We start from the raw sequence: 26,894 nt of genomic DNA, 5'->3' as shown, positions 1-26,894 counted from the left end.
TCATGGCTTGAGTGGGGATTTGAACCCTGGTCTCCCAGGTTTTAGTCTAACACTCTAAACTTCCATATCAGGCATCCCCAAACTGCGGCCCTCCAGATGTTTTGGCCTGCAACTCCCATGATCCCTAGCTAACAGGACCAGTGGTCGGGGAAGATGGGAATTGTAGTCCAAAACATCTGGAGGGCCGAAGTTTGGGAATACCTGTTCTATACTGAACTGGCTTCATTTGTTACGGTTGATCAGAATAAAGTTTTTAAATTACAGCCTAAAATACGACTTTCTAATTTTGGGGGGTGCCCAAAAATAAGTAGAGAGGGCAAACTCTCAAAGCAGATAATTTGCTTTCAGGGTTATACAATCACATCTATTCCTTTCAAACAGCAAGAACCACAGCAAAAGAAGCAGAACGTCCGAAGCTAAAATAAATATTAGCGTATTTTAAACAATATTCAAAAATTCTGACAAGCTTTGAATATATTTTTAAGACATTTTTATACCAGACCAGGAATAATAGGGAATATTCCACATTTCAAACTTCGATGAGAAATAAAACATTAAGGCTGCAATCCTGCACAAATCTTCCTGGGAGTAAGCCCAGTTAACAATGATACTTACTTCTTACCAGGCCTATATAGGGCTGCACAGTGAAGATGGAATTTCCTTCAAAGAACAGATTTTTAAAAATTATGAATTGTAAGTTCTCACATTTAAGGCGCATAACATGCATTTCCTGAAGTTTGGAGAAACAGAGATTTCTTTTTTAAAAAAAAAATCAAGGACACTTAAATCAGTTGAGTAAAATGCAACTGATTGACCAAAAATAATTATTATTACATGCAAAATAAATAAACATATCCTCTGATTTCTGGAATGTGTGTTGTCCAGAGGTTAATTAAATCTGTAAAAACAATGTTATACATTGATTGCCACTTTTTTCACCTGCTCCAAAGACAAGCAGGTAAAGAGCAACAAAAGTCAGTTTCTAGAATAATATTATTCGAAATAAGCTGATTGCTCTCTGTGAGGTAACACTGTGTGTCCTGCTTAGGACGACTTTGCCTGTCCTCCAGGTACACCCAAAGGGCAACGTAGGCAATAATGACCCATCTGTTCACTACTGGCAACTAGAAAACTTCTAATGAAGACAGATGTGGGTCACCCTGTACAAACATGCTGCAGGGTGCTAATGAATCCTCCTAATGGTCACTACCTGCCAGTTTTGACTGATTGATGAACAAAAGGGTTAAGCTTGAAAAGCTAAGATGAGTACTACAGACAATCATCAGTCTTATTACAATGTCTCTTTCACTCTGACACCCTTGCTCTTTCCTGTCATCTGTCTGAGTTTAGAAAAATATATTCCTATTACTGATTCTGACAAATAAGCCCACCAAATCTTGCAAGAAATCCTCTCCTGAATGGAACGCATCATTTTTTAAATGCAGCATACAATTTACAAAAGTATTGATAAAACGTAAGTCTTTCTGAAATATTCAATACCAATCTGCGGCTCAACTGTACGCGAATCGTATCCTGCACCCAGTCACCAGCAGCTCAACACAGCATAGCAACAAAAAGGAAACTATTTCATCAAAAAGTATGTTCAGGCTTTATGGAGAGTTCCATTCCCTTGCCAACCATGACATCATTCCCAATCTACTTCCTCTAGAAAATTTGCATGCAAAGTACCAATCACCATGCCTCAACATCGTTGATGCAATGCTGACTCTACTATATATGACAAACATTTCTAAATAGTATCCCCAGCAGACTGTGTATACTCAAATAAGAGATCAGATCAGATCAGCTTTGGCTGGTGGCCCAGGTGTGCCCCATCTGGAAAGGGATAGCCTAACTTATTATTATTATTATTATTATTATTATTATTATTATTATTATTATTATTACCCCGCCCATCTGGCTGAGTTTCCCCAGCCACAACTTTTGTTGTCTATGCCCTGGTAACCTCTAGGTTTTATTACGGCAACACATTATATGTGGGGCAGCCTCTGAAAGCAGTTCAGAAACTTCAGCTGGTGCAGAATTCAGCGGTCCGGTTGCTCAACGGCGCAAGACAATCAGAGCATATAACACCTCCTCAGGAACTCCTCTGTCTCAAATTATTTCTCATACTATACTCCAGTTGCCCATGGTTTGAATTTTTCATGCTCTCCGATAAATTTAGCACTATTTTCTATACTTAAAACATCATCACGCCCATCCAGACAGCAGGCTTAGGCTCTACAAACATCTACTGAAGGTGGGGCAGAGATCCCGCAGGATTGGCTCCACTACCAAATCCCCCAAGAGGAACTTGTTTGCACAGCCAGTTGACTGCAGAAAGCAGAGCCTGGTTATAATACTCATCAGATGATGGCCGGTAGAACTGAAGTCTGTTTAATTGGCTGTGCTCACACAGCTAGTGCCTTCAGAAAGCAGGACTGTTGCAAAAGCTACAGCTGCTTTAGAGAAGCACACAAGACTCTTTGCAAGGCCTGAACAGAGCTTTGAAGCACGCAGTCACCTACAGACCAAAAAAGGTTCCTCTTATCAAGATACACTCCTTTAAAAAAAAAATCTTACAGTTCAATCCTAAAATGGCTTTTGGACTGGGGGGTTGGATCAGATCACCCTTGGGGTACCTTCCGACTCTACAATTCTATGATTCAGTGAAGCCCACTGGGAAGAACGGGATCACTTCTAAAATCCCTTGCACTCACTTCTAAAATCCCTTGCACCAACACAATATTTTGTCCCCAGAAACAAACAATATTGCAATATTGCAACAATCACTCAGCAGTCATTATTTGCAAGCAGTTCTTTAAAACATCACACATTGGTTCTCAGCAAAATTCTATACAGCAGTACTCTAATGACCGATTTCCTCCACCAATTTGGATGAATCTTCTTTCATGCCTGAACTGAAGTATGTTTTCTATTTATGCAAAATAAAAAAATTCCTTCAGTAGCACCTTAAAGACCAACTAAGTTATGCAGTTCTTCAAATCCTAGAACTTCTGTCCCACCATAAATAACACTTAAAGTACTACAAAATGCAGTATTGAATTGGCATTACCTTCTTTTCTTCCTGTAATACTATTCCTTCATGATACCGTGGAACATGGAGGTCATATTTTCTCTGGTCTTCCTTTCTGATGTTGACATTTTCATAATGCACTGCGTTTTCCCTTTAGAAAGTTTGAAGAGATTTATAAGTCGTTTCTTAAATGTGCCTGGGCACCTAAATATGCACACAGTGAAAGCTTTCACCCTTTCCCCGCAAGAGTATATTAGAAACAGCTGCTCTTTGCAATAACAGATGAGAGGCTAGTTTGCTCACTAATAGGACAGCCAAAGTTTATGTAGTGCTATTCTACGTATTTCTGTTTTCATATTCAAGTTTCCTTGCCATAGGTAAACTACAATAAAAAACACAGTGGAGGCAGAAGACAGCCAGGAAGCTAAATAACCATTAAGCATGGAAAATAATGCCTCAAGTGGATCTAGACCAGCAACCTCGCTTGAGTATTACAGCCTTGTGAGAAACCATTGTTTCTCAACATTCAAAAGCTTCTTAGTATTTTCGGCTAGCATGCCCAAAGGTTTTGTTATGTTACATAACCACAGAATTTGGCGGGGAAACGAGAGAGAGAGAGAGAGAGAGAGAGAGAGAGAATCTAATTGTGTAGTGCAGGATTACAATCCCCCGTTTTTCTTAATAGAGCATGGTAGAAAAGGATTAAATTGGAACAGATGCTCAGATAGTGGAATAATGTAAATCCATATAAAACTAAGAAAATTAATTTAATTAGCAACAGTAAAGCAGAGTAGTTTTAAGCTGCTCGTGATTCTTTCTAGGATCAGTGCAAGAAACCCTCTAGCACTAACATTAATGTATTCAGCTACATCCCCAATTCAGCAACTTTAAGCACCCCCTGATCGTTAAACTGGTGCCAGCAAGGTGGAATTATTTATTTATTTATTCAAATAATATTTATTCATTTTAGAACATTACAAAATACAAAAAGAGAAAAAAGAAAAAAACACAAAAAGAAAAAACATTACAATTCCAACAATCTTTCATTTTTACTTAACATTGTAGACTTCCTCAATTCCCCCCCCCCTCACTGGGTCCATTTTGGGCAATTGTCATACTATATCTTTAATCATTTTGACACATTTTTTTAATTATCTTTCAATTATTGCTAATCTAAAAACATCACTTATCCCTAACCTATAATCATCAATTATTCTTAATCCAGAATTTATTTCCAAACCATCTATCTTCTTTTTCACCCCTTAGCCTAAAATTTATTCCCCCAAAAAATCCATAATTTCAAACCTTATTTATTCTATCCTAATAACATTTATGCATTTATATCTATATCAGCCCCCCCTCCCCTGGACTCGGAGTCTCCTAGACGATTCAGCCAGTTCCATAGGTCAAACCAGTTTCGGACCACCTTGATCAATCAGAAAATATCATCCAATATTACTCCTCACCCCACTCCCACTCTGTCCCAGCCTGTCAACCACATTTCCTTCTTCATCCCCTGCTGTCTCCCCATTTCTCTAACAATTACACAATACCATCCATCTAGATGTCCACTTTTCAATCCTTTTCACCATTTTTATACTCCATAGATTCTGACCCCAGCATGGGTCCTGCTCTCCTCTCTCACTAGGAGGGCATTATTCCATGCTGGTTCTTCTTTAAAAACCTTTTGAATCAAGCATGGGTCTTGTTTCCCCCCCCCTCACTGGGAGAACAGTGTCCCATGCCCCTTCTTCTTCCTTAGAATCAAATTACATTGTCCAGAACTGATGAATGTCCAGGACTGGTGAGTGTTCATCTTTCTTCTCTAGACACTCTGATGAAATTAATCCTTTTTTCAATTTCCACATATTTCTGATTCATTTTTCCAATTTGTATGTATTTTGTCGTACTTCACTTCTTAATTCCCATAGCAATTTCAGGAATTCCACTTGAAAATCAATAAAGTCGTGTGCTATTATGTCTACTGGCATCTTGCTCGTCTCGAATTTCATGGGAACAGCAAAGGCTCCAAAACAGGAAATGGCGAAGTTCGTATCTTCAAACTTCAAAAACAGAAATTGTATCCAAATTGGTTGCAAACTAGCATTTTCAGTTCTTCTTCATACCTTAATACTCTTATGCTCATTTACAAGTACAGCATTATCAAGCTTCTATTCCCAGTCTTATATTTGTGCTCTCTTCAATACTGACAGTTCACGAGGTAAACAGATTCCTTCCTTTTGTGATGTCATAATGGCGGCTCGCTGATCCCTCCAGGGACCCGACCCCAGCTTGCAGGGGAACTTTCCCCAGTCCAAAATATTTTTTTTACAGGGATTTCACTAAATTCAACCCTTCTCCCCTTTACCCTGCCTCAGGGGGAAGGTCTTAAGTCCACTTCTTGGGAATTGAAAGCTTCCTTCTTGGGAATTGAAAGCTTCTGGCTTCGGGCAAGATAACTGCGTCTCAGTTCTCTCAATGGGGGAGATGGACTTTTAAATCCGTTTTTAAATCTCCTCCCGTGGCCATTTTTTTTCAAATTGAAAATCCCTTTCTTTTACACATGGTAACTAAAGTCCTGAATTCTTTCAAGATCGGAAGAATCTACCGCTCAAAGTGCTGTCAGCTCAGAGCTTCGCATTGCGGAGGTAGCGAGTCCACTCAAGGCACCCACGTCTCAACTCCGCTCACTCTCGGGGCTCTGAAAAGAGCTTACTGGGGAGCGAAGGAAACGTTTTGGGGCTCAGCTGAGTCTCCACAACCCCAGAAAGCTTGATCTGGGGTTCTTCCGGGGGTCTGCGGGGCTCTCGTGGCTCCCCCCCTCCTCCACAGCGCCAGGATCCTCAGAGTTTGAGGTTTCCTTGCCGCTCAGCAATGGCGGTAGACCGGAAGTCCAAGGTGGACTTATTTAAAGTGCAAAAGGGGCACTCAGAAAAGTGGTGTTGAACCCAACCCCATTCACAATTTTCCTCCTAGCTGTCCATCCTCCTAGGCCATTTTCTCACCGGCTGGCAATTAGCCGAGGTGACAGAAAAGAAACTCAGGGAGGTGCCTTCGAGGGGGAAATCAGTAGTCTAGGGCAGCTTCAGTACCCTCCACTTCTGTATCCCTTTAAACGAGGAAGATTTCACCCACATCCCAAAGAGACACGTGGCCTTGGAAAGAAACTTGTCACAGGTCACATTCCAGTAGTGGGAGGAGCAAGAGTCACACCACGCCCTCTCTTCCTCTCTATCTCTCACACACGTATACATTCCATCTCTTTCGCTTGTTTCTCTCTTTCCTCCCCTTCTCTTTCTAACTGCCTCCCTTTCTTGGCTCTTTTCTTCCCTGCACAATATGACACCCCCCCCCAAGAAATTCCAATGGTGTAAGTGGGACTTTACCTAAACCTAACTGCTATGTGGTAGACAATTCCTTCAGCATCTACCTCCTGAAAACTGCCCCCACCTGAGCAGCAATCCAATTGAGGGAGAAGGAAATTCATTTATGTGAATGAGAGGGGTTTTTTGTCATGTAAGCTGCCTTGTCACAACTATGTCCTAAAGGGTGGCCTAAAAAACCTTCACATAAAATGGTTGCAGATGAAATTCTGAAAGGGAGGAAAGCAAAGACATTCAAGGTAGCTTGCAGGCTACAAACTGTGGAAAAGGGAAACTCGGGGTATTATTTCAGGAGATTTGCCTCCATGCTTCTAGATTCTATGTGTGGGGCAGATATGAGAAAACAAACTACTTCTTAATTTCTTGCATTTACTATTGAAAATACACACCCTTTATTATTAGAATACAAACATACATTGTAGCATTTCAGCCTTAGCTTCACATGCCTCGCGCTCACACGCTTTCCATTTTTAACAACGGTGAACTTGTCATTTCATCCTAACCCAAAAAGGCTGATCAATATTAGCTATGGTTTATTCACATCAACTTCAAAGCATGGGAGATGAGTCAAGCTCATTGCAAAGAAACCATAGTTAGGATTCACAACAGTTTAGGGTTCAGACACAATGACAAGCTGCAGTTGAAAAATGGAAGCAAATGTTTTCAGTGTTCTTCTCAAGCCTACACTAGCAGAGAAAAGGGGGAGAGCATGAGCCCAAGGCTTATTCTGGTTCTTTCCCATCAGGGCATCCACTTAGCATGACTTCCAAACAGACCCAGATTCTAAATTGTCTTAAGATGTACATACGGAATCACGTCATAATCTGCAGGTCCAGGGCCCTCACGTGGCTTAAATTCATGCCGCTTTCCTGTCAAATTGCCAAATTGCACTCCTTTATGTTTCATGGCAGGGTAAATGCAATCCTGAAAGAAAAGATTAATCAGCATTTAGCTTGTGATCAATATATTATAACTGCCAAGCAGTTATTTGAACACAGGTCTCCCAAGTCCAAGTTCAACACTAATGCTCCACGCTGGCTTTGATCAAATCAAATATAGCATAATTCAGGCCTACAGAAAGATCACCGTTGATGCTTATTATCAGGTAATTTGCACCTCGTGTACATAATTTTATCCACAAAGTGACATCTATGAATTCAGATCTTATAAATTAACATACTTTTCATCCTTCTTCATAAGGAGCTGATCTGTATGTAAAAACAATTCATGACTGATGCCCTAGCTAAAATATAAATGGACTGATAAAAATAAAAGAAAATCCCCCCTCCCACTACAGAGAAGGATCATAGATCAGTGACATGCTTTATCTGTACAGTGGTACCTTGGTTCTCAAACGCCTTGGTACTCAGACAACTTGGAACCCAAACACTACAAACCCGGAAGTAAGTGTTCCGGTTTGCGAACTTTTTTTGGAAGCCAAACGTGCTCCATTTTGAGTGTTACGCTTCCGTTTTGAGTGCCACACTTCCGTTTTGAGTGTTACGCTGAGGTCTGTCTGTTTTGCTATTTATTTTGTGTTTTTGCGGCTCTTTTTGGTTTTTGTGGCAGTGTGGAACCCAGTTCAGCTACTGATGTATTGATTGTGTGACTGCAGTACATTGTTTATTACTTTCATTTTATGGATCAATGGTCATGTTAGATAGTAAAATTCATGTTAAATTGCTGTTTTAGGGGTTGTTTTTAAAAGTCTGGAACGGATTGATCCATTTTGCATTACTTTCTATGGGGAAGTGCACCTTGGTTTTCGAACGGACTTCCAGAACGGATTAAGTTTGAGAACCAAAGTACCACTGTAGAAGGTGCCAGGTTCAATTCCTGGCATCTCCAGGTAGATCTGGATATGTATCCTGTCTGAAAGCCTGGAGAGCCACTTCTTGGTGCAGGCATTGCCGAGGCACACAGCCAAAAGCCTGATGTGTTATAACTTGTTATTAATTCTTCATTCACCTTTGGCCCTCTAAATGTGATTAGACAACAACGCCCATAATTCCTGACTGTTTACTGGTCATATTGGCTGAGGCTGATAGAAACTGAAATCCAACAACATCTATGAGGGCCACAAGTCCCTTGCTATAATGTGACTTGACTGAATGAAAAGCACAAGGGTAAACAGTCAGTTATCTCTATCAACAGAAGGGAAGGGTTCTATTCGGAGCATCTTATAATATCATTATGAACGGGACTATAAAGTCTCAAGGACTAAGACTGAATCTAGCACTTCACAGTAATGGGATTAGAGCACCATCCAGTGGTTTCTGGACAGAATTGTTTTCTCTCATAGTATATAAATGGATAATCACAACCATGAAGAACTTGCCAGTTAGCAATCAAGATTGCTTTTAAATACCTCTTTGGGTAATGAGATAATACTGAAGGGTTTAATTTTGTTCCAGTGTCCTATGTCCATATTTAGTGTTTCCATACCAAATTGCCTGATAAAATTTGTTTAAATTGTAGGTAAGGTGAATGCATAAGTACCTGAACCCTTTTCTAGCTATTGGGATTTGCAATATTTTGGAGAAGGTTTCCTAAAGTTGTGGCTGAAATACCATACTTGAGTAGCGTACTCAACTGAAGTGAATTCAAATGTTGAAGAGACGGGGGGCATGTTCTGTTATTTTTATCTCTCCTATTTGTGTTCTATTCATATACGAGTCATGTCTCCTGGATTCATCTCCCACCTCAACCCCCACTCTCATAGCAACCTCACCAGTTTCAGTTGATCTCTGCCTTTCTTATGTTCTGTTGCACTCCTACATTTCCCCCCACATGGAATCAACGAGATCCTCACATATTAATCCTTTTATGTTCCTATTAAAATCACCACCATTTAAGGTTTTCTGTTGGTTTGTTTTTTGTTGGTTTGTTTGTTTTGCCAGTTTGGCCAAAGCTTTTTTGCCCCCCCCCCAAAAAAAGTGAACAGGCCACTATTTGGTGCATAAACAGATGTCAGTGTGATAGTTTGCGTTCCAATAATAATGCCTTCAGTAATGGCTTCCAGAGGAGCTATTAATTCCTCCCAGGTTTCCACAATCATGGTTCTTAAGGAGAAGCGTTTTGCTTCAAACTTGTTCCCAAGTATGGCATCCATTTTTCATTTTTGGTTGCATTTTCAGCTGTTTTAGAAGGGATGGAGGACATTTTGTCTACTTCTCCACTTGTTTGTCTCTTGACACAAAGAACTGAGCTAAGCTTCCCTGTTTGGAGCAAAATTCTGCTGCAGACATCTCCTTGGACAGAAAGTGTTGTTGTTGTTGTTGTTGTTGTTGTTGTTGTTTAGTCGTTTAGTCGTGTACTGGACCATAAAGTTGGACCATAAAGAAGGCTGGCCACCGAAGAATGGATGCTTTTGAATTATGGTGTTGGAGGAGACTCTTGAGAGTCCCATGGACTGCAAGAAGATCAAACCTATCCATTCTTAAGGAAATCAGCCCTGAGTGCTCACTGGAAGGACAGATCCTGAAGCTGAGGCTCCAATACTTTGGCCACCTCATGAGAAGAGAAGAATCCTTGGAAAAGACCCTGATGCTGGGAAAGATGGAGGGCACAAGGAGAAGGGAGCGACAGAGATGGTTGGACAGTGTTCTCGAAGCCACCAACATGAGTTTGACCAAACTGCGGGAGGCAGTGGAAGACAGGAGTGCCTGGCGTGCTCTGGTCCATAGGGTCACGAAGAGTCGGACACGACTAAACGACTAAACAACAACAACACATCACATATTGCACTTAATGTTTTTCAATTAAATGAAGAAACACAAATGACTTCTGATAAGCCCACAAACTGACACACTGAAATGCAGACTGAAATCCAGACATTAGTTCTATTTAGCTCCTGCGATTTTCATTCTCATATGCATACTTCTGCCACCTTTTCTCCTAAGATCCTCTGAAGCCCAAATTATGGGAAGTGTTTTATTATGCACTAGTTTTATTGGAAATATTAAACTTCTTAACACATGCCCTATTCCATGAGTGTACATTAAACCACATAGTGTCAAGGATTTAAAAGTTCATAAATATTTATAATTTGATTTTTTTTTGTTGGTGAATAATAATTTTCTAGCTTCACAAAAACTAATAATTAACCACAACAGCTGGATATCTGCAAACTAAGGATAGCTTTTAAAAATATTTTACTTTTCTTGTTAAGAGTTTCACATAATAGCAGGAGAATAATTGTTTCAATACAGAACTCTAATTCAATAGCTAAATGTTTGTAAGTGTCCATGAAGAAACTTTAAGGTCAATATATATTTGACATTTACAAAGAACACTTTAGTGAGTCAGCGCCAAAGGCAATTTTAACAACTACAGCCTATTCTTTTTTCAAACTCAATAAGCATGAATAACATTATTTCCTTCTCCATATACAGCTTAAGCTCTGCATTAAAAATAATATAAATTGACTGCTACTTAACACACTAACCTGTACATTACTCAGGTAAAATACCCCATGCATAATGGAATTAAAAAACCTTTTAAGAACACAGGCAGACCGAAGAATAAATTGATCCACTCTTAACTCTAAATCACCACACTCTTTTTGCCAAGAAGTGTTGACAATACCAACTTCAAGGTCGCTGTCAACTTGCTATGTCATTAGCAAATAAAATATGGTTTAATTGAAGCAAACTCAGCAAGGAGGTGCATTATTTTAAGTGAACATTGCAATATAACTTGAAGAATTACTAATCGCCATTCCTGTTGACAATAAAAATGGATGGAGGTGCTTTGAAACTTTTTTTCTATGACTTTCCCATAATTAAATATGGAAATAGATTCCATGAAGAATTAAAAGTCCCAGAGTGCATTAATTCTGGCACTAATGGACTGTCTTTCAGAGCTGCAGCACACAGGTAGTTCCCAGCATGTTCTCGCCACTACCTAATCCATCAGTGTCAGCGCTCTTAGCCAGAAAGAGTGCAAAACACAGATTTGGGATTACATCCCACGCTGCCTCAAGTGGAAACAACTATTTGTCACATCTCAGAATGCTTGTGTAGGAACCTTGCTTAGTTATAAAATGTTTTGCACTTTGCAAAACAGCCGCTAGACACTTTGTGCTATTATCATCAAATCTCCGCACACAGACTTTGTTCCTGAAAGAAATATGCTTTCCCAAAAGAAGAAACAGACACTGCACATTTCTGTTTTAATCAACATTTGCCACTATTTATAACAACTGCAGGTTTCCAATGATCTTTCTATAAGTATATGCTAAACCTCACTATTTTGCTGTCTTGTTTATCCCCCTTTTATTCCCTCTTGAAGCAACTGTCCACCCTCTGAAGTCAATTCTGTGCCTCCAGATGAGATTACACTTACGGGTTCTAGACTTTCTTTTGAGGGCTGCAATCCCCTCAGAGGTAATTGTCAGGGGCCGAAAGCTGGCAGTGGGTGGGGCTGGAGCAAAAAGTTGGTAGTACAGACCTTTTCTCTGCCAAATTTTTTCTCCCTTGTTGCTTGCCATCCCTATCTCAACCCCCCTTCTCACCCAGAGAGCTGCCAGGAAAGAGAAAGTTAATGTTTGCTCTTGCCAGAGGGCTTCTTAAAGGTCTTCCGGTCCTTGGTATAAAGCCCTGAAGAACTTGAGTGAAGAATTTAAGGAGCACCTTGCTAAAAACATGAAGACCAACAGCAAGCAATTTTTTTCAGAAAAGGGCAACCAAAATGATCAAGCTGGGAGCTCCCTGGTGGCAGGGGGGGGCTTTGGGGTCAGGGGAGGGGGAGGAGGACAGAAATCCAAGCATAAAATGGACCATTTCTGACTGTTCACAAACATGGGATACTTCTGTGGCAGGGGAGGACCCATGTGGGTGGGTAGGAAGGAGGTGGAAAAGGGGTTTAAGTATGTACCGTTTTTTTGTTTTTTTGTATTTTGTAAAATTAATAAAAAGTATGTTTAAAAAAAAAAAAAAAACAAAATGATCAAGCTGGACACCAACTTGAGCGGCTTTAGAAGAGAATTAGGCAAATTCATGGACATAAAGGCTATCAATAGCTACTACGGTTGCAATAGTTCTGCTCTCCGTGGTCAGAGGCAGTGAGCTTCTGAATATCACTTGCTGGAACTGCAGGAGTAGAGAGTCCTCCTGAGATTGGGTGCTGTTTGTGGGTTTCTCAAAGGAAGCTGGTTGGCCACTGTAAGAACACAATGCTGGAATAGAAGGGGTCATGAGCCTCATCCAGCAAGCTTTCCTTATGTCCTTGGGAGACATGGGAGACTCTCCCTTCCATGGGAGAATGGAAGTGGTAAAAGAAATGACACATTCCTCCCACCAATCCTCCAAAGAAAATTCTCCCCTGTCTTCTAAGCCAGTGTTTCCCAACCTTGTGCCTCCAGATGTTTTCGGACTACAATTCCCATCATTCCTGACCACTGGTCTTGCTAGCTAGGGATGATGGGAGTTGTAGTCCCAAAACATCTGGAGGTACAAGGTTGGGAAACACTGTTCTAAGCAGTCTAGAATTATATCTCTACCTTTTCTATCCAGGCTCCCTAGTTAACTAGGATCTGAATTCAGGTTAAGAATCTATTAATATCAGTGATGATGCAACGCTTAACCATCATCAAAGGTGGATAAAATTTGTCCTGGAATACTGAAGAGCTGGGGGCAAGAATATAGATAGATAGATGATAGATAGATAGATAGATAGATAGATAGATAGATAGATAGATAGATAGATATCCACACTGGCTCCCAATCTCTTACTCATGATTACCAACGTTACAACTGTCCATGCCTTTGTAACTGACACCACTAACTGCAATAAATTGTGTAAATTGCCTACCCCTGTTCTCTGTGACACACATCTTAGTCTGTAATCACACACTTATCTGGGAGTGAGACTCAATGAAAACAATGGCACTTACATCTGAGTACAGGACTACCATTAGAATATTATTGTTACAGTGTACTGCAGTCACAGTGTTACTTTGCACAAGATAACAAAGGTTGCTCATCCCCCTACTTGAAAAAAAAAGTTTCAAGGTTCTATGATTTCAAGAGGTTCTCCTTTCTGGCTAGTCTTTTGGGTTTCTGCTGCTGATTTCGTTTTGGGTCATGGTGTTTAAGTAGTTAAATAACTGGCTTATTGTTTTGTATATTGTGTTTTAGTATGCATCTGGAAATAGATCATTGTTAACCAACTAGTAGATCATTTTTGACTGGATATCAAGATTTCAACTATTTAGCTACCGGTAAATAAATATAATATTTGGAGCCAAATTATATTGTACATAATTCATAAAACACAAAGAAATCATGGATGCATCTACTGAATCATGTATGACTTTTCCAATACAGAATTCTTAATCTTTCAAAAACGTTAAAGATTTTATTTTTCATTCTCTTCATCTAACACAGTAACTCAACTTGAGTAAAGTAAAATGCACTCCATGTTTTATAATGCCAAAGGCAAGTACAGTAGTTCATTTTAATGACTCTGCTGCCACCTAATGCACTGACTTAAAAAGTATAACAAACAAATTGAGAATTCCGAGCATTCTTGTAGTGATTCCATATTTTAGTCAACTGCAAATTCTAAATCACTGTTCTGTCACTAAAGATGAGGTGTGCTTAAAATTACAAGGATTGCTTGCATACCTCAGAACTTCCATACAGCTTCTAACAAGCAACATGCGTGCTTTCAACTAACATCAATTGCCGGTTTAGAAAATACACCCTGGGAACATATCTGAACAAAACACTATTTTAGAAATGTTATTCTATTCAATCTTATTGAAAGAAGAAATTGCTGCTTTATAATACAGTGAAGTATCTGCAAGCATTCTGTAAAATAGCTATAATTAACAACTGCAACATTATGGTTTTCCACATAGCATGTTGCTTTTTTTTTATCTGAAAATGAGTAATATACAACTAAACTTTAAGAAGACAATGGTTACTTATTATGGTTTTATAAATTTTGGCTAAATCCAAGCATGAATGCCATGAAAAGCAAAGGAGGAGGAAGAGGGGGGGGGCTGTATTTTATCTATCCAGACCAATATGTTTTGACTGGAAGAGATTCTCCGTGCAGATGTGTACCTATGCTCCCTTGCACCCTAGGTAAAGAGATGTATTGGTGCCTGCCCTCCGGTCCTTTGCACTCTTGGCAATGAGATGTATCAGTCTCTTCTGAAACCAGTAGAGACCATGATAAAAAAAATTCTTTTTGTCGCCTTTAATGGTATGCCAATGACTTCCTCCATGGCCGTCAGGGTCAGGTCTGCTCTGCTCCTTCCCTCCATCAGTTCTATCTGCCTTCTTCCTCCCTCACTCCTTTTGCCTTTTGCTTCCTTCCTTTTTCCTCCTTCAACTCTTGCCCCGTTCTCTCCTTTGCCAACAATGACAACTGGGGAGGGGCGCCCTGCTATGACGGCCCACACCAGCAACCAGATTCCTCTGCCAAGGCACCCAGAGAAGCCTGCATGCCTCACCTGGCCACCAAAGGAGTGGACAGGGGAGCACGCAGACAGACAGACAGGCTCGTAACCACACCCTCCAGAGTGGAGAGGCATGGTTTTTATGCTCCCCCAGGCTGGCACCCTTGTCTCCAGGAGCCCAAGCATTTTGGGTATCCTGCTACCTGATTCTTTTTCAGCTGGAGATAGCAAGAACTGAAGTACGGAAATTCTGCATGCAAGACAGAAACAGTAAGCAGGGCTAAAAGGGCCAAAGAATCAGATAAAGTAGGGAGAGTCAGGAAATGAAACAAAAATACGTAGCGACGCAACAAAAAAATGAATTTTATGACCTACCTATGAGAGGCGATAAAAAGGTAAATATATACAGGGGCACACCCTCTAAATCTAAAAACCAGTCACACTGATGCAGAGACACAGTAGGCCCCAGAGCCAGTTTCATCCCAAACCTAAAAGCCCCTTAGTTCAACTTTACCTGATGTCAATGACCCTGAAATTATGGAGATACAAATCACACTTAACGAGCCTTGAGTTCCAGGGGATCCTAGTTGTCAGGTTCAGGTTCACTTGAGTTCACTCCCTCCAACAGCACCTGGCTGGTTCCTTTCTGTGTCCGGAGTGCTACTTGAGGTCCAAGTCATGACACCCATAATGCAAAATTTTAAAATTACTTACACCTTTTGTCTGATAGTATGCCGGACCTAAAGTAGAGTCTCTAAAAGGAGGAGAATGCTTTAAAAGAGTGCCATCAGCAGCCTCTTCATAACCAAATGATTGTCCTTGGGAAGGGATAGAGGGAGCCTCTGATTTTCGGAAGACTTTGATGCATTCTGCAAGTTTCTGTAGAAACAAATGCAATATACCTTGTTACAGATATAGCACATCTTTCTAACAGCTTAACACACTTACGAGTTGTCCAATTCATGTCCAGTGGAATTTACCTTAAAAAGGAGTATCCTTTCCACTTCTCAACAGACATGCTAAAGAAAGTCTATGAGCTATTGACTCTGCACACTTGACCAAAGTAAGGCTGCTCCACTTCCTCACAGGGCAGTGTTGCGGGCAGCTTACGTGGCCTCCCTGTGCATGGCGGGAATGTAGCTAAGCCCCCACATCATCAGGGAGTCCCGGCCGCGTCACGCCCCCCAGCCAGCCAATTCGGCTGGCCGAGGTGCGTGGCTTAGCGTATTTAAGGATCTGCAAATAAAATAAAAAAAAGAAGTGGGGCCTGCAACAAAATGGGGAGGGCTTCTGTTCAGGATACCAGACAAACTGCTCCCAGTGTTCCATTTTTCTCCAGGCAGTCAGAACTCAATATCCATTAAGCTACTCAATCTTCACCAGACTTGGACTTTTTTTGGGGGGGTGGAGGGCAGGGTGCCCCCTGGTTTCTTTCTTAACTATTTTTGTACCCTGCCGGAACCCTCACACCGCCTTCCCAAAGCCTAGTAAGCCCGTGATTGCAGCTGTGTACAGGTAGGCGGGGGAGAATAAACAAATGGAGAGCAGGGAACAGTGATTTTTTTCCCCACTCTCCAATTATTTATTTCCCACCCACCCACAAAAACCTGCAATTGCACAAGTATAATATGCAGAAGGTGCGAGTTACCTGTACTTGCTTATAATGGGAGCAATGTTATATTTTTGATTACATGGGCTGACTTCCAAGAGAAAACCAGGGAGAGTCCTGAAGTTAACACACTGATGATGCAGACACCAAACCTAAATACATAGTTAACAGATTTGGCACGGAACATGAATCTAAAGGGAATTCTTTAGAAAATGACATGTTTCTTGTGTGCAGTATAAGATTTACATGCTTTTAATTTAAATGAGATGTCATCCAGCCTGACATCTCCTGTATCTTGACATCAGCTGTGGAAAGAATAAAGAGACTTGAGCCCAAGAAAAGAAAAGAAATACAAAACAAATGGCAAATTTTCTGCCTAGCTGAATTATGTTTGGCAGCATTGTGTGAAGCAACACTGTACTGTATGTATATTCTGAAAAAGCCTCCTGTACTCGATTGAAATAACAACCGCAGCAATCCTTGACATATACAGTACAGCTGTTGTGGCAAGGTTGCGGTACAGAAGGTTACTCATCGTTCAGCAGAAATGGAGCAGAGTCACCAACACCCTGAAATCTACTCAAAAATCGCAGCTTCCACCAAAAATTAAAATATTTCAAAAGCAGACCCAAGATCAACTTCTTTCTGACAAATGAAGGGAGCCCTCTAAAGAAGGGGAGTGTAATAAACACACACACACACACATCTCACTGAATCAGAAACCTTTGCGTGCACACCCACACCCAAAGACCTTGGGTCCAAGGAGGGGAGTGTTTTTATAACCTTCCACTTGCTGGATCAGAAGAAACTGGTGGAAATCATTCCAGGTTCCATAATATTCTCAGGAGTTTGGGCAAGAAAAAGGAAAAAAATCTTTCTGCTCTGCCTCACTAGGAAAGAATCCTGCTGTTCTACCTAATCAATAAAGTAGCATCATGTGGATATCTGATGCCTGGCACTGAAGCACCAAAACCTACTGCAAGTAACAGCGCTAGATATAAGGGCAATAGAAAGATACTACACAGGCTTTCAACTGCAGCAGAAGAGACATCACTGTAAATTTTTCAGTGTACATGGGCATTTCTTCTTCTTCACATAGGAAAAAAGTAATCAGTCCTGGCAGCTCATATAAACAACAAAATTACAACAGTATATCCCTTTTTATGCTGATGTACCTGTGCTGCAGAGACTTTTGATGGTTTCTTTATCCTACAGACGTCTTGACCCATTGAAGGAGGCTGGCAATATGTTCCAGGACCAGGTGTATCGGCACGGATCTCTCGGAAACGTTTCTCTTTATACTGAGGACTCTTGCCCCCTTTAACAATTTTCTAGAGGTTAAGCAAAATAGACCATGAATGTGACAATCACCACTATCTATACAACACCATATACTGTAAAAGACATCGGGGCTGCCAAGAGGCAGGTACAGAGGCTACACAGGTCCCAGGCCCACAGCCAGAAGGGCCCCAATACAGTACTGTACTCTACAAGGGGCCACCTTGCCAAATCCCCCCCAAAAGTCCAAACATTCACTTGTCCAAAGTGTCACTGCCATAGCTGGTGGAATAGAACACTTGCAGACAAACAGGTTAGCAATGACTACAATAGAATATTGACAGTGTTCATCTTCAGGCCCAATTTAAATTGCTAGCTCTTACCTTTCAAAGCCCTACAGCAGGCACCCCCAAACTCCGGCCCTCCAGATGTTTTGGACTACAATTCCCACCATCCCTGACCACTGGTCCTGTTAGCTAGGGATCATGGGAGTTGTAGGCCAAAACATCTGGAGGGCCGCAGTTTGGGGATGCCTGCCCTACAGCCTGGGACCTAGGTTCCTTAAGGACCATCTTCATGCAAATGTGGCCTCCCCCATACTCTGTTCAGCATCTGAGACCCAGTACTAATCTGTGTTTAGATGCTGGCTGATGTTTGGTGGGTAGCTACAATAGGCAATGCCCATTTTGGAGTGATCTCCCCAGGTAAACCAGCCTAGTCTCATCCGTAAATAGCAGCTTTTCCCACTGAGTAGGGACCTTGTGATTCTGAGAGGCTTTCAGTGGTAGGTGGCTGATGTTTTTATACCTCACTTGTGTCAGAATATTGTGCTTCTTCTACTGTTAAGTTATTCGCTGGCGATTTGGGTTTATTATTCTGTGTGGGGAGTTTTACTAATGCTGCTGGTTATTGTTGTGATTGTCTATGTTTTGATATTGCTTTGAATTGATACTAGTTTCAACCGTGTGTTTCTTAGCTACATAGAAACTTTTCTTTCCAGAGAAATTCAAAAAGGATAGAAATATTTTAAATTAAAAAGTGTTCTGCTTTCCAGGTAACTCAGAGCCCAGGGTAAATGCCATCCTAGTTTGCAACCTGCTAGAGATTTTGAGCAGCCCAGTAAAAACTAATATTTCCACCAGGATTTCCATCTCACTTTTCTATATTTCCTTTAGATTGCCTCACCCAGACTGCCAAAAAATAAATATACAGACATCTCATCCTTTTAAAGTGGAAAGGGCAGTCAAACTCAAATCTGCTTTGTGGGCACACTATAGAACAGGCACCTCCAAACTTCAGTCCTCCAGATGTTTTGGACTACAATTCCCATCTTCCCTAACCACTGGTCCTGTTAGCTAAGGATCGTGGAAGTTGTAGGCCAAAACATCTGGCGGGCCGCAGTTTGGGGATGCCTGCTATAGAATGCTGAAAGTCTTTTGCTTGCAAATATAAGTTAAAGTTGGTGAATAAAAACTGCTGCAGTGAACATGTTTGTTTTGAAAAGATAACAAGATTCAAAAACACATTTAGAATAAAAAACCCTAAAGCAATTGTTTCAACCTTAGTGTTTAAAAAAATAATAATCAAAACCTAAGCATGACACTGATAGTAACTAAGTTACTTTCTTTTTTCCACTAGAGCAGGCATGTCAAACCTGCGGCCCTCCAGATGTTTTGGCCTACAACTCCCATGATCCCTAGCTAGCAGGACCAGTGGTTGGGGAAGATGGGAATTGTAGTCCAAAAAATCTGGAGGGCTGCAGGTTTGACATGCCTGCACTAGAGAGAACAAGCTTAGCATATAACTAATGAACCAACAAATACCTATAGCACATAAAACCAAGCTTTTGTATGATAACTTACTTTAACCTTAGTTACAGGTAGGTAGCCGTGTTGCACACGAAAGCTCATATCAATGACAAACTTAGTTGGTCTCTAAGGTGCTACTGGTAGGAATTACTTTAACCTTGTTTACAGGTTACTCCAACTGCTTTGCTCACACATATTTCACAAATGTTGAACCAACATTTGGCATTCAAACTTTAAATAAAATGCACACAATAAATCAAACACCTTTCCTGGTTGGCATCCATCTGTTTTGGGAGATAAAACACCTTCCTGCTCCCTTTTTTATCTTGTTTATTAAAATAATCATATGTTGCAAAGCTTGGTAGCTTGAAAGTTTGACAACAATATTAGGACATGTTGGTTGAATTAAAAGGATTGCTAATCCTGAGACATTTGACACAACTACTGTGATTTATAGACATTCTAGTTTTGCCACTTGAACAGCCACCTCACAGAGCTGATTTAACTGCGATATTTAAGACTTTCATCTTAGAAAATATTGTTATATTTTATAAATATGAGTTTTGTTGCTTATAGCCATGGCAATCTGAAAAAAAATATAGGCAGTAAAACATCCAGGATATACAAAGCAAATATTACAACAATAACTCCAATACTCCTAAACAGAATAAAACAAATAAAACCACTCATACTTTATATTAAACCTCCAAATGTTCCTTATATTAAAAATACTGGATATAAAGTAAGATTAACAAAAGCACAAATCACACTGTGATCTTTAATATACTGAGCTCATATTTTCTTTGCTTCCAAAGCAAATTCTGCCGCCCTAAGTGTAATATATAGGTTATTGCCTATAAAAATAATATGTATCAATTCTAAAAGATGACAGGAAGGGACTGTGGAATATTAGCAAGAAATGTATGTCTATCCCTTACCTTTTTGCACTGCAGTTTGTATAATGCCTAGAAGAGAGAACTTACCGCTGCTCCCCTCGTATAGACTTGGAAATGAACTCCTTTTTTTCCAAAGTAATTGGAAATAACTCAGTTCATTTTGTCACCCAATCTGAGGCTCTAAAAAGAAACCCATTTGTCTGCTAATGGGCTACTCTTTAGATCTGTGCGCAAGAAAATGGGAGGTGGAAAAGGCCACCCACTCTTACAATATATGCTTCCTGTAATGGTGGGTCTTATGCCCACCCACACCTGTTTTCTCAAAAGCAGTCCTGCAAAGCACACACATGCACACCCATTTCTTTGCTACAGGGCTGTTTTAAAGATCTGCTGCCAAGGAAACTGAGGGTTGAGAGCCAAAGGTCTTACACCAAAGGTGCCCTCTGATGCTTTTACACCTCACGTGAAGTTTAGCTGAGTGAGGACAGATCTTCAAAGCAGCCCTCTTTTGATATTTGCAGATAAAGACATTGAATGGAAAGTTTCATTTAGTTTGCCCATCTGTTTGCTAAAATATCTCCCATATTCCAAAATCTGCATTCCGTCACTTGTTCAACTGTGCATGCACTCTGCTTTTAAAGCTGCACCCTGTACTAGCAGAGCATATCAAGAATCTCAATCTAGCTCCCACACCTGCAAGAACCACGTGCATTTCATATCATGCAGAAAAATAAGAGTAAAAATGAATTTTAAAATCTCTACTAACCACCCAGCAGTAGTACATTCTGGGATACAATAATTATTTGTACACATTTTTAATCTGGAAGAGAAATAGGCTGAATACAATTCTCACTTGACACCATGGAGTTTTGGAGTGGCAGATCCACCGCTACATCCCAAGCCCTGCTGGCTCGCTCCAGACAGGGTGGAGCCTGACAGCCGAGAGGCCTGAGGACTGAGCCCTTTGATAGATCCATGGGGCTTAGGATTCAGATCAGTCAAAGTTGCCAGCATCCTGCCTCTGAAATGCTGCATTTCAGGGCTTTCTGCTTGCTACCAATAGTAGTAGCTTTCCACCCACTAGAACACAGCCTCACCAGTGGAGCTCCCCTTCACCAGCAATAGGGCACCTACATACCATCTTAAGTCTCCCTCAACCAGCAACAGCAGGTGGGTTAGGATTGTGTTCCATGTCCAACTAATTGTTGGCTATACCAGAGATCCACTTACTGCTTCTAGAACTGCAAACTCCACCTGCCATAACCAATTTATTCAACCAGTATAATTTTACCTGTGTTTTCTCGATCTCATAGGATCCTGGTCCTGGAACATCGCTCTCAGCATTCTGATAAATACTTCCATGGCCACGACTTGCGAAAGAAAGAAACGGAGCATAGCCACCTGCAGGGAGAAGGGGCAGGGGAGGCAATTTGAATTTGTTAGAATTTGCTTCAGGTCATCATTCAGCGATGAAAAGTTGTTAGATCTCGTTTTTCAAAATATGTCAACAGATAGGACAATGCAACTCCCTTTATTTACTGTGTGTGATTGTGTCTGAATTTGTATTGCCATGGTTGAAACAACTCCTGCTCAACCAATTGGGTTTTGACTTTGTTCTCAAACAGCAGCCCTCCTCCCGCCACTGCATGCCACATTTGAATTGAGAGACATTTTTAATAGCAGCATTTAATGTAGCAAAGAAAACTTTGGTTAAACAAGTATGTTCAAATGAGTTTTAAAATAACACAAGTAAATACCGCATCTGCCTAGACATTCAACAGGGCTGACCAGAAATAAAATATTTCATTTCCATTAGGCTCTCCAAATATAAACAATTGATAAACATCAGCATTATTTGCTAAATCTAGATTTAGATTTGTTGGGGCCTTCTGCACTAAGGTGAAAAGTTAGCATGTTCTGCTGCATATGACAACACCAATGCAGAAGTGCACTCGGCTTACATGAGAGTTGGGGGTCCATTGTATGATAGGATCTTTATCCTGCACTTTCATTACGAAAAACTATTGATGACTTCCCGTCACACATTTTCTGAATTAATAGCTAAAAAGAATGGGTAAGAGTTGGAACAGTATTATTCTGATTAATGCCATGGTTGATATCAAATTCATGTAATCATGTTAGACTTAAATAAATAAATTAAATAAATAAATAAATAAAGTATGATACAATATATGAGAAGCTACAGTTAGAACTGGATATGGAACAACTGATTGGTTCAAAATTGGGAAAGGAGTACGACAAGGTTGTATATTGTCTCCCTGCTTATTTAACTTATATGCAGAATTCATCATGTGAAAGGCTGGACTAGATGAATCAAAAGCCGGAATTAAGATTGCCGGAAGAAATATCAACAACCTCAGATATGCAGATGACACAACCTTGATGGCAGAAAGTGAGGAGGAATTAAAGAACCTTTTAATGAGGGTAAAAGAGGAGAGTGCAAAATATGGTCTGAAGCTCAACATCAAAAAAACCAAGATCATGGCCACTGGTCCCATCACCGCCTGGCAAATAGAAGGGGGAGAAATGGAGGCAGTGAAAGATTTTACTTTCTTGGGCTCCTTGATCACTGCAGATGGTGACAGCAGTCACGAAATTAAAAGACGCCTGCTTCTTGGGAGAAAAGCAATGACAAACCTAGACAGCATATTGAAAAGCAGAGACATCACCTTGCCTACAAAGGTCCATATAGTTAAAGCTATGGTTTTCCCAGTAGTGATGTATGGAAGTGAGAGCTGGACCATAAAGAAGGCTGATCGCCGAAGAATTGATGCTTTTGAATTATGGTGCTGGAGGAGACTCTTGAGAGTCCCATGGACTGCAAGAAGATCAAATCTATCCATTCTTAAGGAAATCAGCCCTGAGTGCTCACTGGAAGGACAGATCGTGAAGCTGAGGCTCCAATACTTTGGCCACCTCATGAGAAGAGAAGAATCCTTGGAAAAGACCCTGATGTTGGGAAAGATTGAGGGCACAAGGAGAAGGGGACGTCAGAGGACAAGATGGTTGGACAGTGTTCTTGAAGCTACGAACATGAGTTTGACCAAACTGCGGGAGGCAGTGCAAGACAGGAGTGCCTGGCGTGCTATGGTCCATGGGGTCACGAAGAGTCGGACACGACTAAGCGACTACACAACAACAATATGAGGAGGTGGATATATTTCCATTTGTGTGCCACTGAGATAAAGTGTGTTTAAAAGCCTGCCATTGTGTTCTGGTTCAAAGAAAATATAAATGGCACAAATGGGTAAATGGTAACTGTGACATCATTGAGGAATCAAGCCCTTACTTAACCATTATCTCACACTGAGAATGCATCAAGTATAGAAATCTTTCTCATCCTAAATAATGAAGCCAGAAAACCTGGTTTGGGAAAATAAATACTAAGAAGACACTGCTTTTAAATTGGACTGTGAGATCCAATGCCCAGTTGCCTGCCAAGCACACAAGTTGTCTTTCAAATGAGAGCTTCTTTTCTGCTCATGCAACCATGCACAATATGCCTGAAGCACTTTTATTTATAATGTACCGAACCAACAGTTCTGTAATAAACTGCAGCTGTTGACTTTTCTTTTTTCTTAGTATGGGCTACATCATTCCTTTCCTCTATAGAGTTGGGAGTTGTACAAGTGCAGAGTTCTCACATTCCAATAATAACAGCAGAGAAACTGGATTTTCATATACCTTATTTAAACACCATCGGCATCTGAGTGGTTTGAATAGAATTCTTGTGGATAAAACTTTCATATCCTCATGCTGCTAGACTGAATAAATTGCATCAGGAAAACCTGAGAAGCTGTAGCTCAAAGAATATTTAAGGCTTTGCTGTATTTGTCCCTGTTATTGCATATATTGTTTTGTCTTGCAGTTGTTCCTCAAAACCTCTTTTGAACCTGAGGCACGTAATAGGGTTGCCATATTGCATTTTTTAGGAAGACCCCAAAATTGTTGAGATTTTTTAAAACAAAAATGCCAAAAAAGTGCAATTTTTCAATTGAGTTGCCTAAGATCCAGGACAAAGTGCTACATTTCTGAAATTCCCCCCGGACAACATTTCTGCCTTTCAAGTTCCTCTTAAAAGCTTGAGTGATCCCTGTTGTGGGGATTTATACCCCACTTCCCATTTTAGAACATTTGTTCACCAGAGCAGTGTGCCAAGAATAATTTCTGTACAAGTGTCATATCTTTCAAACTAGGAAAGAATGCCAAACGCTACATTGTAAAAACCTGGGAATAACTTTGGTCCCATGCACACTGCTACACATTTAAAGCTCATTTAGCTGTCATGACTTCCCCCAGAGAATCAGGGAACTGCCATTATTCACATCTAACAGAGCTATAACTCCCAATACCCTTAAGAAACTACAATTCCCAGGATTCTTTTGAAAAGTCATGACTGTTAAAGCAGTATAAATCTGCTTTAAACATATGATGCGGATGTGACCTTTGATTTAACTCAAGTGTTTAACTTCTACCCTGTTTCTCATATTTTAAGACATACCCATAAAATAAGCCATAGCAGGATTTTTAAGCATTCAAGGAATATAAGCCATACCCCGAAAATAAGACATAGTGATAGGTGCAGCAGCAATGCCGGCCGCGGCAGGAGGAGGAAAAAAATAAGACATCCCTTGAAAATAAGCCACAGTGTGTTTTTTTGAGGAAAAAATAAATATAAGACATGTCTTATAATATGAGAAACACGGTAAATAAAAGCCACTTCTGAAAAATATAAAACATTCTGGAATCCCCTAAGTGGAAGCAAACGACGATACGGAACGTGGTGAATGCCTGTCTATATTATTGTTACTGTTGTTGTTATTGTTATTGTTATTATTTAAATCTCCTGTTTATTTGGGGAATTTTTTCAGGACGCAAAACAGGATATTCGCTTTAGAAAAGCAACAAGATCGTGTGCATCGATTGCTCAATTAAGTAATGAAACACAGGTGGTGGCGATTGGGGAAAAAAATACAACTGAAAAAGCTGCAGTCTTCCTTGAGAAATATGCTCCACCCAATTCAGAGTGCAGCTTTACTGAGACCCACTGGGCTCAATAACAGGATTTATTTCCAAGCGGAAAAGTCCTGGGTCGGGCTGAGTGAGCCTGCCCTCCCAAAATCCCATCCCCACACATAAACCCACCCCAGTTTATCCTTTTGGTAAACCGCTTTGACGTGGGTTGCTGCTGTTGCGACCAAGCGGCGTATAAATCTCAAGAAACAAATAAGAATGAATGAATGAACGCGGCAGCCTTCCAATGGTAAAGAAGCCGAGTTTGGCCTGGGGGAAGCCCAGAGCGGAGCGGGCCTTGGCCTCCAGCCCGCCCGGGCTTCTCCCCTCCCCGCTCGCCTCGCCTCACCTTGGAGCCGTTTGTTGTCGGGAGGTAACTCGTAGCAGCCCGGCCCCAGGTGGGACGAGGTGCCGCCGACGGTCAAGGTCAAGACGCGGGGAGCGCGGTCGTACATGCTGCTCGGCGGCCTCCACCACGCGCTCCCGTCGCCATGGCGACCGCAGGCCTAACGCTCCGCCCGGGCCTCGCTTGCCAGGAAAGCCCCGGGGCGGCCTCGCCCCTTTCCATCCAACTCCAGCCGTTGCAAAGACCCCCGGAGTGGGAAAAGACTTCGCTTCGGGGTCTTTGCGGATTGCCTCCTTTCACAAAGGGCTGCTTTAACGAAGATGTCGCATTTTAAGGCTATAAAAAGCAGCTTTCGTTTATATCCAGCCTGTCCTCGGCCCCCAAATACTCCTGAGTTTGAAGAACAGAAGAAAGGGTGGGGGTTCGGTTGTGTTTTATTTCCCTTGTCTTCATAATAATTACATTTTAAGATTGCTTCATAGCCAAATCCTCCATAGTTTGTTTTTTAACTTTATTGCAAAACAATTTACATATAACAACACAGACAAAGACAGATACTTTATAGTCATTGTACAGTACTTTAAATAGTACAACGAAATTGAATGCCCTCCCTTAAAAACAAAACAAAACAAAAACACAATTGCAGTACACACACACACACACACACACACACACACACACACACCCCAATTCGGTTACACTGTCTTTGTTTAAAGTTGTGGCTTCCAACATTTTTACAGTGTTGGAGGAGAAAGTCGCTTATGTTTCTTTTTCCTTTTGTGTTGTTGCATATTAGCTCTGCTCCCTTTCTGAGGCAGGTTGCTTTGTATATCTTGAAGGGCTCAGTTTAAGTTTTGCACATTTCACAGTAGCGCGGTAGTCTGCAAGTGTGGGTTAGTGAAGAGCAGTAGTTGGGAGATGGAGGACTGGAGTGGTGTTCAGCTTGTTTCAAAAAAAGTAGGCGCAGTCCTCGTTTCAGAACTTCATTCCTCACTCAAGAGATCCAGTGGTGTTCTGGGTTAAAATGTATGCTGGAGAACAGATTACAAGCTGGGACTCTCTGAAAGAGAAACTTGCGTGCATAGCTGGGTGA

General features: G+C 40.9%; 1 protein-coding gene across 2 annotated transcripts in view; it reads right to left on the bottom strand.

Annotated features, from left to right (window-relative positions):
* STPG2 (sperm tail PG-rich repeat containing 2) overlaps positions 1-25,995 on the bottom strand; it is a 217,166-nt gene extending 191,171 nt beyond the window's left edge. For both annotated transcript variants that reach the window (XM_060278456.2, XM_088660493.1), the window contains exons 1-6: positions 25,805-25,995; positions 21,713-21,822; positions 17,615-17,770; positions 15,545-15,709; positions 7,229-7,344; positions 3,077-3,188 (exon numbers count right to left, since the gene is read on the bottom strand). In XM_060278456.2, the coding sequence (XP_060134439.2) occupies positions 3,077-3,188; positions 7,229-7,344; positions 15,545-15,709; positions 17,615-17,770; positions 21,713-21,822; positions 25,805-25,910 (765 nt within the window). In that variant the 5' untranslated portion in view covers positions 25,911-25,995. The remainder of the gene's footprint in view (positions 1-3,076; positions 3,189-7,228; positions 7,345-15,544; positions 15,710-17,614; positions 17,771-21,712; positions 21,823-25,804) is intronic.
* Between the last annotated feature and the right edge of the window lie 899 nt (positions 25,996-26,894).

This window comes from Zootoca vivipara, chromosome Z1 (genome assembly GCF_965207765.1).
Source record: "Zootoca vivipara chromosome Z1, rZooViv2.hap1.1, whole genome shotgun sequence".
NCBI lineage: Eukaryota > Metazoa > Chordata > Lepidosauria > Squamata > Lacertidae > Zootoca > Zootoca vivipara.
Note: the sequence above shows the minus strand (reverse complement) of the source record. Positions and strands in the feature narration are given on the sequence as shown.